General features: G+C 39.1%; 2 protein-coding genes across 14 annotated transcripts in view; one reads left to right on the top strand and one right to left on the bottom strand.

The window, feature by feature from the left end:
* Positions 1–378: 378 nt before the first annotated feature.
* LOC124150860 (ribosome biogenesis regulatory protein homolog) lies at positions 379–11,904 on the bottom strand. The gene is made up of 10 exons (XM_046523014.2): positions 11,727–11,904; positions 10,054–10,126; positions 9,492–9,530; positions 8,764–8,802; positions 7,004–7,105; positions 5,792–5,870; positions 4,017–4,124; positions 2,486–2,640; positions 1,596–1,732; positions 379–499 (listed from the first exon to the last, which is right to left on the bottom strand). Exons 1-10 carry the CDS (start codon positions 11,876–11,878, stop codon positions 379–381), a joined length of 1,005 nt encoding a protein of 334 aa, XP_046378970.2. The 5' UTR covers positions 11,879–11,904.
* A 77-nt stretch (positions 11,905–11,981) lies between these two features.
* The window catches only part of LOC124150859 (rho GTPase-activating protein 44-like), a 63,235-nt gene continuing 56,860 nt past the window's right edge, over positions 11,982–18,356 (top strand). For 8 of the 13 annotated variants that reach the window (XR_006863288.2, XM_046523013.2, XM_046523010.2 and 5 more), the window contains exons 1-2: positions 11,982–12,208; positions 13,071–13,103. Coding sequence is in view for 12 of the 13 variants with exons in the window: in XM_046523013.2 (XP_046378969.2) it covers positions 12,138–12,208; positions 13,071–13,103 (104 nt within the window). In the remaining variant the exon portion in view is untranslated. The remainder of the gene's footprint in view (positions 12,209–13,070; positions 13,104–18,356) is intronic. The other 5 variants (XM_046523012.2, XM_046523008.2, XM_046523007.2 and 2 more) reach the window with 2 other exon arrangements.

Raw genomic sequence — 18,356 nt, 5'->3', positions numbered from 1 at the left:
CCAACTGCCTGCACTATATTTTCAAAATTCATTGCCTGAGAACCAATTCTTTTATTTTTTTTAGCCTAACATATCTTTTGATTTAGCCTAAATGTTGCAATGTCCTGGCTGAGAAATTAATTAATTTATTGTTGCATTAAAGATTATTTCACTAATGTACTTGTCGGTATGGCTGTGTACTAGTCCAGTCTTCTATCAGTTTTATAGAGCGCGCCCATTGAGATACCATGCTGCAATTTAACATGAATACTCCACTCAGACACATTATACTGACTGGCCAGTCTTTCTTATCTCATAATGCCAAGCGCCCAGGAAATAGTATTCAGACAAGATACAAGCTCCTTTCTATACAGTTTATTTACAAATGGTTACAGAGTATCATTTTCTACCTTTCCCCCTCTTCCCTCCTTTGCCTCCCTTGCTCATCTTCCCCCCCTTGCCCCCCTTGCCCCCACCCTTCTGCTTCTTTGGGGTCTTCTTGGAGCCATTCTTCCTGGATCTGCAACACAATGAGGTCAGTCTCCAGGTAAGTGCAGCATGTTCATAGTAACATACAGGAAGTTCAACAACAGACAAATGGCACACGGACAGTTTCATGATATTATCAAAGTTTGAGACAACCATCTAAAACATTACCAAATCAGTCAATGTCCTGATGAACTGATCTGATTGAATGAATTTCTTTTTTGTTTTACGCCTCACAAACTGAATTGAAGCCTGTAATATGCAATAAAACTGACTTCATTCAGCCCTATTTATATTTGTCACAATATTAACATTATAAAGTCAGCTGCTTCGTGGATAGGTGTCCACTACTGTTTAGTGGCTGTTGAATAAACAGAGTTACCGTACTATTAATCTGTTATTTCCAGAGCCTCCTGCACTATGTTTTAAATAAGGGATAGAGGCCAAGATGTTTGGACAAATTCTTTAGGCACAGCATATTGAGGTTACTTCTTGCCCCTTCACAAGACATACAGCCCTCATGACTACAGTCAGTGTCTAACCCTTATGAGTCTCTATACAACTCATAAACTACCCCTAATTGCCTATCAAGTGAAGGTGTGAAGAGATCACAAACAGCTGGAAGCTTAGAATTTGGGGTTGCAAGATATATGAGTGAGTGAGTGAGTGAGTTGGATTTACCGCCGCTTTTAACAGTATTCCAGTTATATCACGGCTCGTCAGCTTATGTGGGAGGAAAGCCCCAAGTGATGCAGGTCTCAGACGTTTACCACTTTGGTGAAACCCATGAGCACGGGTATGGTGCTGACAAACCTAAAAACATAATCACGGCAAACCGGGATTCAAACCCACAATCATAGGTTTCTGGCGTGCCCAAGGGACGCAACTCAGCACAGCGAATCACGGCGCCTTGGACGACTGGGCTACCTGTGCCCCCTGGAAGATGGATGAGGAGATGAATATATCTTCAACAGTATGATGTTGAGCTGCGACAGCTAATACTTAAACATAAGCATGTTCCTTTGCACAATTATACCACATATTGTGTACAGTAAGTGCAAGTGTTCCCCTACATGTTCCAGATGTACTGGCATTTCCCACTGATATAAGAATAACCTGGCTTGACTTACTGCTCCACTTGTTCATCTCGTATGTGTGAATTGACGGCCTGGGAGATGTTAAGTTTTGGTTGCTGATTACAGATTGAGTTGAGAATGTCCATCTGTCTGGAGGCCTCCATCTTCATATCACCATAGTTGGCTTCAAACTGTTCAAGAAGCAAATCACAGATGTACAGAGAACTCACAATCAAATAGTCAGCTTAATGTTATGTCACAATGTCCATGTTCAGCCTCATAGCTTTGTTTGGTGGTTGTTTAATGCTGCAATCAGCAATATTGCAGCTATATGATGGCGGTCAGTTATTAATCGAGTCTTGCCCCCACAGTCCAGGGTGAGGGAATGAGTATGGTTTTACACCTCTTATTTTAGTTTAATTAGGCGGGTGACTTGCAATATGTCCCAAATCAATAAAGCTGGGATGACAGGAGGGCACGGCTTTAAAAAGAACAATGTCATTCAACTGATCATTTCTTATGCTGACAACCCATTTTTTTTAATGATATTATTTCTGACTGCTGTTTGCAATAACTATGCTATTCCAAGGCTTGTGGAAAATCACAAGGACAAGTAAAAAGCCATTGGAGACTTAGTTTGATAAGGGCTGTGGTGTATCTGAAAACAACATTGCAGTCGCAAATTGCTATATTGTTGATATGCAAAAGGTCCTAGTCGTGTGACAAGCTGAGACCACATGGCCACACTACTACCGCTGTGCTAGCAAAGAAAATATATGTTTACATAAATGTCCTTATAAAAAATAAACATGCATTTGTTTTCAATGTACCAAAATGACAGCACAGAAGTAATTTTTTCATTATTAAACAATTCAACAACCATATTAGCAAATGAGATATCTCCCCTAGACAGGTTTCCCACTGCGTATATATAGTCTTCTCACCTTCCTTTTCTTGCCAGTGTATTTTGACTTCTTTTCATTGGGCAGTTTATCCGTGAATTGACCAATGGATGCTGTGGACTTTCTTGCTACTGCTAGAGCCTTAGATAGATGGTCTTTAGAGGGTTTTTCTGTTGGTGTCAGGCCAACCCCAGGAACTGCAAATAAACCAACCAGGTGTTAAGAAGTGTTCAATGTCACATATGTACATGTCTAGGCCACTGTTATAAAGGGTCATTTATGATGTGTACATTTTGGTGTCAGTGAAATTAAACCAATATATGAAGGAGTGAAACGTCAGCTTTACTATAAACAAGATAAAAGTTTTGTTTTTCTTCCAAAATCACATTTCCCAGAAATATGTTGCCAAACAGTAAACGTCAATTTGTTTTAGAAGTTTTGATAATGTTAAATTTTTCTGACAGTATTTGTATATTTTATCAAAAAGGCCTGTAAAAAAGTGAGAACCCGGTAGACATTGTTTACGCCACAGTCAGCTGTCTTCAAGCTATATCAGTGACATGTAAATAATCCAGTCAAAATCAGATAATCCAGTGGTTGATATTATGAGTATCGACACCATTGTTGTACAGATGAGGTGAAATTGTGTTTAACCTTGCGTCCAAGATTATTGCATAGTGACATGCATGCACGTCTGTGTTGGTGACTGCTTGTACTAGTCCGGACTGATGCCTATTTATAGTGCTAGCTCACTGAGATACCATGCTGCAGCTTAACATGAATACCTGACTCGGACACAGTATACTGACTCCGAGCTGACCAGTCCTTGTTTTAGCCCCTTAATGCCGAGCACCAGACAGTGTCACAACAAGTACCATCTTCTGACGTCTTTTGGTATGACGCGGCCATGGATCAAACCCCGGACCTTCCGCTCTAAGGGCGGATGCTCTACCACTAGACCACGGAGGCAGTCGGTCCATTGGGGTACAGTCGTATGCAATTAAGCAAATCACTGTGCCTGGCTTCCCTATCCATTTAAGTGGCCTCTTCTGACAAGCATAGGTTACTTTAGACCAGAAACTTTACACAATGCATGTAAATAAGACAGTTCCTGAATAAATGAGCAAACTACAACTTCAATCTTACAGAAAAAAACCCTCGAATAACAAAGATTATGAAATGCAGAAAAATAGCAAAAGTAGATATTGATGTTTGTTTGTTTGTTTACAATGCACAGCAGTATTCTAGATATATGATGGCAGTCTGTAAATAATCGAGTCTGGACCAGACTATCCAGTGATTGACATCATGAGCCTCAATCAACACAATTGGGAAACGATGACATGCCTCAACAAAGCCTGACCACCCGATCACGCTAGGTGCCTCTCACAACAAGCATGGGTTGCTGAAGATCAATTCTTTCCCACGTCTTCATGGGTTGCCCAATTTGGTTGCCTCTTACAACCAGCTATAAGGGAGATATTGATGCATCAGACTTTTCCTATTATGAAGTTGATAGATTTTCAGCTGATCATGGATTGTCCTATAAGTGCACAAATCTTTCATAACCAACCTTTTGACATCCTCGCTCGGCTGTAATTGCGGAGTCTCTGAAGCTCATTCTTGGCAGTTCTTTCAGACTTGGCTTTCTTTTTCTTTGCAAACTGGTCTTCGTTGGGATCTAGAAACATCAGTGAAAACATCAGTTTGACAAATGGAATGCCAGATTACTAGTACACTAAACATGACAAACCCAGTGTGTTCATATACAGTCAAGTATACATAGACATCTTCAGTTAACAGGGATTTATCTAGACCTGCTCAGAGGCAGAAAATGTACCCCCAAGTCTTCAACAAATGTCAGTAAATATTCCACTTGTCTCGCTCATCCCTCACACATCTCATGTCCCACTCATTGCTCATGTCTCACTCTTGTCAAGTTTTCTCTCATGTCTTGCTCATCTCTCATGTCTCGCTCATCACTCAAATCTCACTTATCACTCATGTCTCACTTATCACTCATGTCTCGCTCATCACTTATGTCAAGTTTTTCTCTCATGTCTCGCTCATCAATCATGTCTCACACGTCTCATGTCCCACTCATAACTCATGTCTTTCTTGTCTCGCTCCTCACCAATGTCTCGCCCATCTCATGTCTCACTCATCGCTATGTCTTTCATGTCTCACTCATCACAGATGTCAAGTTTTTCTCTCATGTCCTGCTCATCACTCATGTCTCGCTCATCACTCAAACCTCACTTATCACTTATGTCAAATTTTTCTCTCATGTCTCACTCATCACTCATGTCTTGCTTATTACTCATGTCTCGATCATCACTCATGTCAAGTTTGTCTCATGTCGTCCTTGTCTCGCTCATCCCCTTGTCTCACTCGTCCCCTTGTCCCGCTCATCACTCATGTCTCACTCATCACTCATGTCTCACTCATCACTCATGTCTTGCTCATCAGTCTCGCTCGTCCCCTTGTTTCACTCATCACTCATGTCTCGCTCATCACTCATGTCTCGCTCATCACTCATGTCTCGCTCGTCCCCTTGTCTCACTCATCACTCATGTCTCATTCATCACTCATGTCTCACTCATCACTCCATTCTGGCTCATCCCCTTGTCTCGCTCATCACTCATGTCTTGCTCATCACTCATGTCTCACTCATGTCTCACTCATCACTCATATCTCACTCATCACTCATGTCTCACTCATCACTCATGTCTCACTCATCACTCATGTCTCACTCATCACTCATGTCTTGCTCATCACTCATGTCTCACTCATCACTCATGTCTCGCTCTTCCCCTTGTTTCACTCATCACTCATGTTTCACTCATCACTCATGTCTCGCTCGTCCCCTTGTTTCACTCATCACTCATGTCTCACTCGTCCCCTTGTTTCACTCATCACTCATGTCTTGCTCATCACTCATGTCTCACTCATCACTCATGTCCCGTTCATCACTCATTTCTCGCTCGTCCCCTTGTCTTACTCATCACTCATGTCTCGTTCATTACTCATGTCTCACTCATCGCTCATGTCTCACTCATCACTTATTTCTCGCTCGTCCCCTTGTCTCACTCATCACTCATGTCTCATCATCACAAATGTCTCACTCATCACTCGTGTCTCGCTCGTCCCCTTGTCTCACTCATCACTCATGTCTCACTCATCACTCATGTCTCACTAATCACTCATGTCTCGCTTGTCCCCTTGTCTCACTCATCACTCATGTCTCACTCATCACTCATGTCTCGCTCATCACTCATGTCTCACTCATCACTCATGTCTCGCTCATCACTCATGTCTTGCTAGTGTAGAAATCAAAGATCCACAAACCTGCATTTTGCGGTACTTCAATAAGCCATGCTTTTGTGGCGTCATTTGCTCGTTTATAGCCCCAGCGAGGTCGATATTCCTGATAAAAGTGTTTTTACATACATTATTAGATTATTGTTCAGGTACACATCATAAAGCGAAGTAATTATAAGATCTATTTCATCTGGGGTTATATACTGAAACACTTTGAAAACACATTGTGGATTTTCACTCTTGATAAGTAACATGTGACTGGAAGTTTACATCCAGGTAGGACAACAGGAATAAGGATTCAAACTCAGACAACATTATTGCAATGTTGCTTGCCTTCCAGCCTCACTTTCACATACAAATTTCTTTGTTATCTGTCAGTTCACTGAGAATAGTTTCCCAATTTCCACTATGAGTTTTCACAGTGTATCAGTATATATCACATCCATCAGAAATATTCCAGCTGTATCACAGCAGCCTGAAAACAATCAATTTGGGACAGAGAAACTTCTGCTTGAAACATGAGAACAAAATATGTCATAAAGGTAGGAGGACCCATATCAACCAGGTCACATATTGTGACCATCCAATCCTCACTTTAGTCAGCTCTGACAAAAGCCCTAGCATCCTGAGGATCCATTCTGTCCTGGAATCTCCACAGGGCTGACCGACAAAAGCCCTAGCATCCTGAAGATCCATTCTGTCCTGGAATCTCCACAGGGCTGACCGACAAAAGCCCTAGCATCCTGAAGATCCATTCTGTCCTGGATCTCTATATCAAAACTGTTGCAAACTATTTATTATCTTGTTTGTTTGTTGTTTAAAGCAATGTTCACCGAGTCTGACCACCATATCCATTCAGTCACCTCTTACGACCAGCACAGTTTTATGGGGACCAAGTCTGACCCAGTGAGTGAGTGAGTTTGGTTTAGCAATATTCCAGCAATATCACGGCGGGGGACACCAGAAATGGGCTTCACACATTGTACCCATGTCGGGAATCAAACCTGGGTCTTCGGCGTGACGAGCTAATGCTTTGACCACTAGGCTACCCGACCGCCCCAAGTCTGAACCAGATTCCCACCAGAATCATTTTATCATTGAGGCACATCACACTAAGGAGCAGCTGTGTATAACAAACAAGTCACATCAATGCTGGTGCTCATGACGGCAGCCATAAACCACTGCCCTATTTCAGGACACCAATACTCATTTAAAGGTGTCATAAAGTTACATCCTTACCTTGTGTACTTCATCCCAAACCATGCGACTCTTCTTCCTGTTCACGATGCCCTTCAGCTTGGCGTACTCCTGCCATCTGCCAGGTGCCCGTGGCTTCGGAGCCTACATACAAGACAGTAAGAGTGAAGTGGGGCATAGACACGGCCTGTGGATTGTGAGTTTTACTGTTGTGTGAGACTGCATTCAGCAATATTTCAGCTATAGGACAGCGGACAGTAAATAATCAAGACTGACCACCCGAACGATTTAGTTGCCTCTTAAAACAAGCATAGGTTATTCCTACCCAGTATTCACTTGTTTGTTTGTTGTTTAGCGCCACACTCAGCAATATTCCAGCCATATGATGACGGTCTGTAAATAATCGAGTCTGGACCAGACAATCCAGTGATTGATATCATGAGCATCGATCTACGCAATTGGGACATGATTACATGCTTCAACCAAGTCAGCAAGTCTGACCACCCGATCCTGTTAGTCGCCTCTTTCAACAAGTGTAGTCACCTTTTACGGCAAGAATGGGTTGCTGAAGACCTATTCTACACCAGATCTTCATGAATCCCGTGTTCTCTTGGGTGGGGTTGGGAGTCTACATTCAGGACAGTCACAGTGAAGTGGGCTATAGACTCAGCCCATGGCATGGGAGCCTACATACAGGACAGTCACAGTGAAGTGGGCTATAGACTCAGCCCATGGCATGGGAGCCTACATTCAGGACAGTCACAGTGAAGTGGGCTATAGACTCAGCCCATGGCATGGGAGCCTACATACAGGACAGTCACAGTGAAGTGGGCTATAGACTCAGCCCATGGCATGGGAGCCTACATACAGGACAGTCACAGTGAAGTGGGCTATAGACTCAGCCCATGGCATGGGAGCCTACATTCAGGACAGTCACAGTGAAGTGGGCTATAGACTCAGCCCATGGCATGGGAGCCTACATACAGGACAGTCACAGTGAAGTGGGCTATAGACTCAGCCCATGGCATGGGAGTCTACATACAGGACAGCCACAGTGAAGTGGGCTATAGACTCAGCCCATGGCATGGGAGCCTACATACAAGATACTGAAGTGGGGCATAAACAGATCAAACATACAGTGAAACCCTGCTAATCATGATGACACTGTTTTGGTGAAATCGCCCAGATTAAGTTTTCCAGACTTACTAACCATGGGAGTGCATACTTTACATACACATACACTGATGTAGATGTTACAAACAGTAAACTTCCAGAAGGTAGGGTTCCCACACAAGCAGGGTCCAGAGTAACACAGGTTCAAGGTATACATATGTACATCAATGGCAACTTTATAATAACTCATCAATCTGAACAATCCATGGTTGTAAATGGTGTCGACAGAGTTTCGCCTGACCCCTCCCATTGAGAATACTGAGCTTAGCTTTCAGCCATATTGTTCCATACAACTAGAACTAAAAGATGTGCAAATTTCTTCAACTGACACATGAGAGGCAAGCATTCGATTTTTATGGATTTTTTTATTTTTTAACACAGCAACCAGTAATATTCAAGACATATGATAGTGGTCAGTAAGTAATCTGGAGTCTGGGTGAGACAATCCAGTCATTGACAATATGAGCAACGATCCATGCCATTGGGGTATGATGACACGCAATCAACCAAGTCACTGAGTCTGACCACCCGATCCACAACATTGTCTTGAACGGTAAGCTTAGGTTGATCAGAGCCAATTGTTTTCACATGGGGTGATAAAGAGGTACAAAAGGTATTAACACACTTACAGGTTTTTCTCGCGGAATTGGGGTTTGTGCCTCTGGAAGCTGGAAAAAACAAACAAAAGGTGATGTTGACGATGTGTTTTATTTGGGTCAACTTTTCTATTACTATGTGTGGATTATATAAACTAAAGTCATCAGTAGATATTATATCCCTGTGGTCCATTCATTTTGTTTCTGAGTGGAACATTATATTCAGTAAACAAATGTTGAAAACGCTCAACATCGCTGGGTTTATTCATTGACAGTGCGTGTAGACATGATGGATCACTGGGAGAAGCTCATGCACACTCACAACCCTGTTGCTATGCTGATGTCACCTTATAATTTATATCTTGCATCAAAATTGCAAAAATAATGTCATAGAGTATTGCAACGTGCTAGTATACTTTGTGGTGTTGAATTCTAAAGGTAGGTCACAATATTATATTGATATAGGCAAAGTCAGGCAAACATTCAACAAACTGTTTAAAATATAAAGAGGGAAATTCTGCATTGAGGATTACTGATTGCCTTCCTATATACTTCTTGTCCAGACAATAAAACATTTATCATGCTAATAGGGATTCTTTTTTCTTAAAGTAATGTTGTGCTTGACTAGCTGGAGTGATTGACTAATTGGTTCCAAACTAGCTTATTAATTCCGTGTCGAGTTCTGCCATACAGCCAGTACAGCCTTGCTTCTGTAATCTGTCTGTACCCAAAACAACCCAATACATCTGTGTTTGCCTCACCTGAGCTACTACAGCATCATCAATCTTCTCTGTTGGAAGCTGAAATTACAAGACAGATAGGTCCAAAATCAAATGAATGTGTAAAATGTCCGGAGTAAATCAAGTTTAGGATTTATCAAAAGAAAGTGTGATATCTGATGTTGGATGTTTCCTAAAATGTCTCGTATCTTAACCAGAGCAACTTTGACCCAAGTGTATTAATATTTTCTCGTTTCATGCTGGTTACTTCAGGGAACATTTGTTTTCTTGGGGTAAAAATCTCATAGAAAATGGGCCACTCATTTTAGCAATATCCCGGCACTTAATGGTGCTTTTGTCCAAAATAAATTTCATAAGTTTTTATTTGAACACTTCATTGTAATATTTGATAATGTTGTAAAGTTCACCTTTTTAAAACTGAGCATTAACAATTGGTATCAAAGGGGCATAATAATATTTTGTCCTTATATAGTTTTCATGAAGTAGCACTTCTATGCTATACATATATTTATCATTCAGCTGAGTTCATTACATAAGCCTGCTTACTATTTCTAGGTCTTACAAAGAGTGTTCCTTCACTTACCTGCCACAGTCTGTTGAGAAGCAGCTGTGTGTTATCTCTACTTAAATTCTTCAGGTAATCTTCACGGTTTGCCCTGCAACATGAGAGATAGTTCATCACTCCAAAAGACATAGTTAATATTTACAGGGTTGGCACCATTGGTCACATCTCACTCATTTGCAGCTCATTTCGGACAAATGATTTATGTCAAATAGAGAGATCTTCAGGAAAAACAACTAGTCCCTCTTAATTTTCACTAGTCTCGGGCTAATGGACTAGGCCATTTCTATGACTTGTTATCTTTTTTTCATTACAGTCACTAACTGAAAATGATTTGTATTTGACTTGCTGAGCACTGGTTGTAAACTGAATGCATGTATCACCAAACAATTATTCCTGGAGCAGTCAATGTGAGTGAGATAGAGTGAGTATGATTTGTAGCAATATTCCAGCATTATTACAGTGGGGGACACCAGTAACACATTGTACCTATATGTGGGGAATCGAACCTGAGCCTTTTATGTATCTCAAGTCTTGTTTAATCTGTTAAGAACAATTTATGTGACCTCACTTTAAAGAAATATACCATATCCTTGCAGTAATCAATAAAGTTAATGAGAGACTATGCACCACAATCTTGTTCCCATTTCCACCATATAGCACTGCATAGAAACTTAAAAATTGTCTTTATCTGTCTATGTAATTAGGGCCTAGGGCAATCATTGACATGATTATCTGGTCAATTGACACACATCGTAAAAGTTAATTGCAGACAAACAACTCCACTTCCTGGTATATACTTCAAGGTGCCAAACAAACTATAGGCTATTTAGATTATATAGATAGAGTAAGGCAAATAAGCACTGAAATCTGCATACCAAAATCTGTGACCATTAATCAAAATAGCATACAATAACACCACCTTACAATTATTAGCAAGATTGCAGGCTACCCCAGCCACCATGGCCACCTGCTATTCAGGCTTAGACTTTGTGGTCACCAATCTGTTCATATTGGGACAAGTGAAAATCTGGAAGGGCTTCTTTGTCTCCAATGAGATGTTTCACATAAACCAGTTGTTAGCCAAAACTGAGATGTAGATGAGCTCGACTGGACTTGTGATGTTTAGCCCAACATACTGCTTATCAACTCATTTTCACCATCTTTACTGATATCAAGTCTTCATCATTTTACCTAACACTTAGTAACAGTATCCCCTGGCTAGGTTGAAGATAAATGTACATTTCATCAATAAAAGTAGTTCATCTCTACAAAATATAATCTGAAGACAATTTTGACACATGAGAAATGAATATTTATTCAAGGCTTCATTCACCTAGAGGTAATGAAAAACCTTTGTGACAGACTAACACTGACGTTTTAAATGTTAATCTGCAGTTATCCCTGTCCCGTTTGCAATCTTTCTACTCTAAGGGTTGGTTGTGTTTCAAAACTCTACATTCTTTGACTTGGCCCCAAGCCCACTTCAGGCATTACAGTCTGGGGGCTCAAGATGGACTGCAATGCTAATTGAAATACAAATGGTAGGTGCGCCTGGAGAGAGTACAAGTCATTACACTCATGAAGTACAATAGTGTGACTAAAAACACATGCTTGATCAGTGTGGATTCCATTTTCATATTTTCTACATCTGGTAAATAAAACCGACATTTGTACAGTAACAAGCCCCAAACCTGAACACTTTTATGTCGATAGGATTTGGGTCAGACGCTAAAAGATTCCCTTCATCTATGTCAAGATCGATGTCCTTTTCAACCTCAATACTCTTGTATTTTGATTCTCTTTCAGCTGCTGCTCTGAGCACGTTTTCCACGATGTCCGCCATCTTTAGATGCACGCCGTCGTGCTAGATGTTAACTAATCAATGGTTGGCCTACAGGGCGGCATCGGACCAATGACATGAATTTTAACAGGTGCCCGTCGGCATGCCACGTCTGTCTGTTAGTCACTTCCTGGTGGCTGATAGCGGACTTGTGAACTGGCCTGGTGTAGCTTTATTTCCTACTTGAAAACATGGAGTTTATTTGGAATTTGACATAGCCAGATCGGATGCTCTATGTATCTTTTAATTCGTTTGGATCATAATGTGGAAGAAGGAAAACCTGCGGAAAAATTTTCTGCGTGTAAAGCAGATAGCGGATCAGAATTTAGGAAGGTGGGTCTCGTCTGCTTGCATCTGAGTCTGACATTGATCATTGAAATTAGCATATTTCTCTTTCGTGTTATTTGCTACATTGTTTCCCCATTAAATATCCACATGGGTTATTTACATATATTAAAATCAATGCTGGAATGTATATTTACAAATAACGTCTGTTACCACTTTCTAACCATGTGTCAGTGTCATGAGTCTTCGCTTCCTTCAGTCAGCCTTGAACATTCAGTGTGATTCATATGCTTTATGTCTATCAAATCTACAGAAATGTAAATAAGTGTCATATTTGTATAATAATTCCATATTGTTATCTGCTGTAACTATCCACTGAAACAGATTTCATGATCAGCATCATGAGGAAAATGTCTGGTATTATTTCATATCATTGAATTGATAATTACATACTGCAACAGTGTGCAAATACTGCAATATGTTTACATTTAAAGTCACATGTTGCTGTGGCATTTTGGTCTGATACCATCATGGTTTGAAGTTATCATTTTCTGCATACATTATGACATATGACTTTGTTGCACATAGGCCTACATGACTGAAGGTTTGGTTATAATTACATTTGGACCTTTTCAAGTTATTATTCACTACATCAAACACCATAGCTGTAATAACATTCCCTTCTCATGTTTACTGCTGAAAACCTAAGTTAATGTTAGATGGTTTTAAACACTGTAACAACAAGAACAACACTGTTACTGTACTTCAGAAATGTGATACAGCATCAAACCCATGCTCTTGGTGTTGATTGCCACACAATGTATGTCCGTCCAGTCTATACTCGTTAGCTATAGTATTATTACAGGTTTTGCCCCATGTAACACCAGATGTTGATTTACATATTTTACAGGGTTACTTTTCGAGGAGTCAGCCTTGGCAACAAGTATGTAATTTCTTCCAACACATGGGAGACAATTTTTCCTTTTGAATGCTTTCAGAAAACATTGTTTTGTGTAATACTGTCACTTGATTTATAATGAAATATAATGGCATACAGTTTACAAGAACACAAACAGTACAGTTACTGAATGTTGCTGCTTCGTAATCATCAAGAAATTTGCTAAGCCATTTGCACAATAATACTTTGTTGTCTGTTTTGATATCAATTTAAAACAAAAGTCATATCAAATGACAGCAATGCTTATTAACTTAGCAATATTGTCTTTTTTTTGTGGATAGAGCAAATAGTAATATACAAGATTAATTCATAGAAATGCCTAACAAAAAAGAAAAGAAATGAGGTGTGGTCCCAAAGCATTTGTAGTATCCTTAGAACATGTAGAATAGAAGATCATATCGAGAATTATTAATAATTTTGTAAATCACAATAAACAACATGCCACAAGTAGAAGTCATTCTAACCCAAACGCAGATAAGTAGGGGTGTCTCCAGGATGATGTCTATCTATGTCTGCTATTGGCAGTGGAAATTCCTTTTTTTGTAATTTTGTTTACCAATGAAAAACATCTTCTGTTAATTGAATCATTTCAATATTAAGCCAGGTGAATCACATCAGTATGCTCAGCGATATGTAAAGTTTCCACTGTATGGATAAAATATTTTAGAAATTTGTGTCACAGGATTCATAGCATCTGTTCAGTCAGTCAAGAAACCTGAAGAATTTGTCAATATTTGGGCTTACGTAATATCCACTCTTCAATCTGATCATGTTTTGGTGTTGTCTTGAAGTTGAATTAACACTAGAATTTGATATTACAAAGTGACTAGTTTTTCTTTGGTATGTCTAAAATAACATATTTTTACAGTTTCTGTGTGAAATAGTATATTGTGTGACATATCATGAAAAAAGAATTGTGATTCATCTCATATCATGTCATAGGTAAAGGTTATCATATTCATAAACTAATCATGCTAATTATTCCGGTGTAAAACACATTTCCACATATTAAGATTAAAACACAGTTAAAGAGTTTGCCAATGCCTTATTAAACTTATGAATATGCCAGGTGTGTTGTAGTTAGAGCATACAAGTAAGAAACATTTGAAATGATAGTTCTTGTTTAGTACTTTGGAAGAAAATACAACAGAGGAATTAAAATGGGGACCATATCACTTTCTGCTACTGTTATACTAAATGTTATGTAACAGACACGGACATATGTCAGAGCATCGTTATGATTACCCGATAGATCATCATGATCAAATGTATATTAGCTTAACCATGTTAACATTTATTCTATTTTGCTCCTTTTCAATAATTATAAGCTTGATAGGTATTTGATTATCAAATGCAAAGTATAACGCTTTTAACATGTATATGATGACATTTGTTTTTTTATTTACTTGAATACTTTTAATCACTGGCAAAATAAAGTTTTTGACCACTTAGTTTCAGAGCATCTTTTTGTGTTTACATGACAACAGAATAGCATAATTCATAGCTAGCTAAACTGACTCCTTGTAATATTTGGCACTACGATGCAGTCTTGTGTTCGACAATCTCATGTTTCAGCCATTTCCCATCATTGTATGAACTTCATAATCATTGAATGTCACATTTAGTCACAGCTTGATAAAGTATTACTTGCATGATGATATCAAGTTTTGTTCGAAATTCTTTCCTGTTTTTGCAAGTTTTGTATTTTGTTTGCACAATGTCACCATAGCATGTTTTTTTGCTGTTATTTCATCATGCTTGTCAGCTTTCATGATCATATTGTAATTTGTATGTTTATCATGTTGTTTGTCTGTTTAGAGTATATTTATGATTTCTTAATTGAGTTGATAAATTAATCATACCAGTATCTATATGTTATTCCACTATTGATTTATTGTGTTTCAAAGATTCAATCAGTAAATGGCACCAATAATTTAGTTTTTTTTGCAAAGTTTAGTATCACATCATCATCATCATCATCATCATCATCATCATCATCATCATCATTAGTTTTCAAAGTAAAAATAATAGTACTTGTATGAGAATTTGAAGTCTAAATCATGGTTCAGAATACTTTGAATACTGTATCAATAGGTACAGCCTACAGGTATGTGTTTTTATGGGCTCGATTTATCTAATTGGCCACATTATCCGAAATATTTCTTTTGCAGTTCATACAACTTGCCTTAGCAACGGTGCCTTTACACTTTGGGTACAAAGTACTAAGATTAGAATATCGCATTACTTATCCTATCAGTTGATTAGTATGACACACTGGTTATTATGTGGGTATAGTGTTTACTACACAAAGTCACACTACCTGTCACATAGGCTGTGGTGTTATGGCAATAACTAATCTAAACAACACAGTGGCACTGTTCAACTTAAGTAGTGTACCGGAATGTTCTACAAGTGATTGTGTTGACTTTATCTACTTTGTCTGATAGTGTGTCTTGGTACAGGTCAATTTTGATCTTCGCAAAAAGACTATTAGTGATTTGTTTGTTGCTCTTGAAACTTCAAAGATACTTTCTCATTATCTTATTATGATTTTGCCAACATTTGTTAATTAAGCTAGTTTTCAGAAGCCCTGGCAGTGTTAGAAACTGGCACTAGTGCTATAGTTCTTGCCAAATTGCCTTAATAGTTAAGGTATCATAAGGACTAGTAGTAATTTGCCATTTTTAAGGGTTTTGCCTGCTTGCCATCATTTGGAAAAACAACATGCTCTTGTTTCACACAAAGATGTGACTAATTAATGCACACACATGATGTAATTTTCCAGCTGAACATTTGTACCTCAGAAATGTTCTTTTATCTCTGTGAAGACTATATCCATTGCCCTCTTTAACATATTCATTAGTGACGCTACAGGTCATTAACGGTGGAGTATTTCCCCATGTTCATCTGACACTATTTAGCAGGGTCGTGTGAGACACTACATCAAGCATGTGTCACTGGCGACCTACATCAAACACCAGTGTATACACACATGTACTGTCTACATCTGTATACCAGGGACCACTGGCTCACAAGCTGGGGAGGGGGTAGCTTAGATATCTCCTGGAAGGCAATGGTATTTTACTTTAAAATATATAACAAATACACTTATTGCTTATTGACTTTTACGAAGAAAACACACCCTCATGTTGACATGTTCGAAATTTGTCCTTGTTTGTAAGTGTATGAAAATGTTTGGTCATGTGTAAGGAGTATGAGCTCAGAATGATACTCGCCTTTTATCATTTCTAAGTTGATTTGGAAGGGGTTTGAGTTTTATTTGTGAATTATTGCAAAATAAAATAGTGTTTTATTGTATGATAAACAACGACCACGAGTCATTTATTTCTTATATAAGATATGAAAATTATGTGCAGATGCTTTATATAGCCGTGTTTAAAAATGATGACTCCCTCAATAGAATCCGCCCTCGGCAATGTCGGACATGTCCATTTTGTGGCCAGGTGAGTATTTCCCTCAGATTCTCACAATCCTCAGGTCGATTGCCTGTACCTTTTCACCCAATACCAGTTGTCATATCTCTCCCACTTTTGGATGCGACTGTTCGGCCATCGAGTTTATCTGCATTGCCCAGCTACATCTATGGGGAACAACTCACTAGACATTCCCCTCACATAAATAAAGTTATCCACTATCTGTCAACAAGTTGTGAACGCATGTTCGAATCTCCAGAAATGACATCATGATAGAACAATGTTTTATTGTGAAATAAACCACACTTCATTCTTCATTGTTCTTTGCGGTTTATCCTGTAGCTATCTTATATGTGTCCTTCGACAACAGGAAAGTGTTTAAAAGATGAGCTGTATTAAGTGTTGCCAGCACACTTGATGCTGAGGCACATGTTGGTGGAGAATGGTCATCAGTGTAAGTGCCTGACAGGTTGCAGCACAGATTACTGGCGACAGTCATGTGTCCGACCGAGAGACTGGGTGTTAAAAACACACACTGCTCACACAGCACAGGGACATTACACTATGTTGTCACATGACGTTGCCATGGATGATGCTCACTAGTCAGACTTAGGGAGCTTCTTTAAAGGTTACACTGTGCAATATGCAGTAACCATTTTGTTTAAGATTGTATCCAGTCCAGAGCTTTGTGCTTATGATTGTTATTTTCATAATTTCCTCATTGTTTGTACTTATATACAGGGATAGACACAGTCACTAGTCTGAGACTAGTAACAATCTAGGTGGTAATGCTGGGAAGATACACCAACTGTGAGACCCAATACGTATCACAGTACTTTGCTCATGATCAGATACGTATCACGATACTTGTATGTGCTATTAATTGTGGTGCATAAACATTCTTTTTCATAGACAAGATGGCCAAATACCTGGCACACTGATAATTTACAGTTGGCAGTGTCAAGTATTGCGTAATATGATGAAAATACTTACATTTTTACCACTATTTTTCACTCCTTGTTTGTGTTTGGTGTAACAGTTATTAAAGCAAACATTTAAGGTAAGAATCAATATTCTTACTTATTGCGCGACTGTGATCAATCCATGTATCGAGAAGTAAAAAATCGGTGTATCATCCCACTACTACTAGGTGGACTAGTTTTATCCTCAAATCTAGTTTGTCCAAAATGAGCTTCGGACTAGTTGGATATGACCAATGGTCTCCACCCCTGATATGCAGGATTCGTAGCTTCAGATTTTGAAAGCACCCTTCAGTCATGGAACATTAAATTGGTGTCAGTGTCAACAGCTACTCTTCAAGATATTGCAAGACAGTAAAATAGTAGTTGTATGTTATGCAGACTGCCCAAATCTTTTCAGTCTACAAGCCCAATGTATTTTGTTTAGATTTTGTTTTATGGCATGGATTATTATTAATTCGGTTACTGGACAGTAAGAGGTTTTATGACACTAAGGTTGCAGGTTTCTTATACATTTGTTGAAAGTTGTGGTTAATACTTCAAGGAATTATCTTTACCAGGAAACAGCCGAAGTCCACAAGTTGATTGTGGCTTATCTAAAATCAACAACACTTTCATATTTGAGTGCTCCATGCATTGTGTACTGGTAATGTTATTGTTAGTGTTGTTGACCTCACTCCAGGGCTGTGTTACTCTTGATAGGGTTATTAGTAACCAGGATGTAATAGAGATACGGTAATCTTAATTGAAGTGTTGATGTGTGTACAGGGGTGGGTGGGTGGGGGATGTGTGTTCTCCTTTCATTATGTCTTTATTTGTATGTT

This window comes from Haliotis rufescens, unplaced genomic scaffold, assembly GCF_023055435.1.
Source record: "Haliotis rufescens isolate VD_foot unplaced genomic scaffold, xgHalRufe1.0.p SCAF_11, whole genome shotgun sequence".
Lineage (NCBI taxonomy): Eukaryota > Metazoa > Mollusca > Gastropoda > Lepetellida > Haliotidae > Haliotis > Haliotis rufescens.
This window is presented reverse-complemented; position numbering and strand designations above follow the sequence as displayed.

Excerpts from the sequence above, each read along its gene's own strand:
- LOC124150860 (XM_046523014.2), bottom strand. The coding sequence starts at position 11,878 with ATGGCGGACATCGTGGAAAACGTGCTCAGAGCAGCAGCTGAAAGAGAA. Across the intron at positions 5,871-7,003 it reads TTTGGGATGAAGTACACAAG|GAATATCGACCTCGCTGGGG; the intron begins GTAAGGATGTAA and ends CACTTTTATCAG. Across the intron at positions 500-1,595 it reads CGAGATGAACAAGTGGAGCA|ATCCAGGAAGAATGGCTCCA; the intron begins GTAAGTCAAGCC and ends ATTGTGTTGCAG.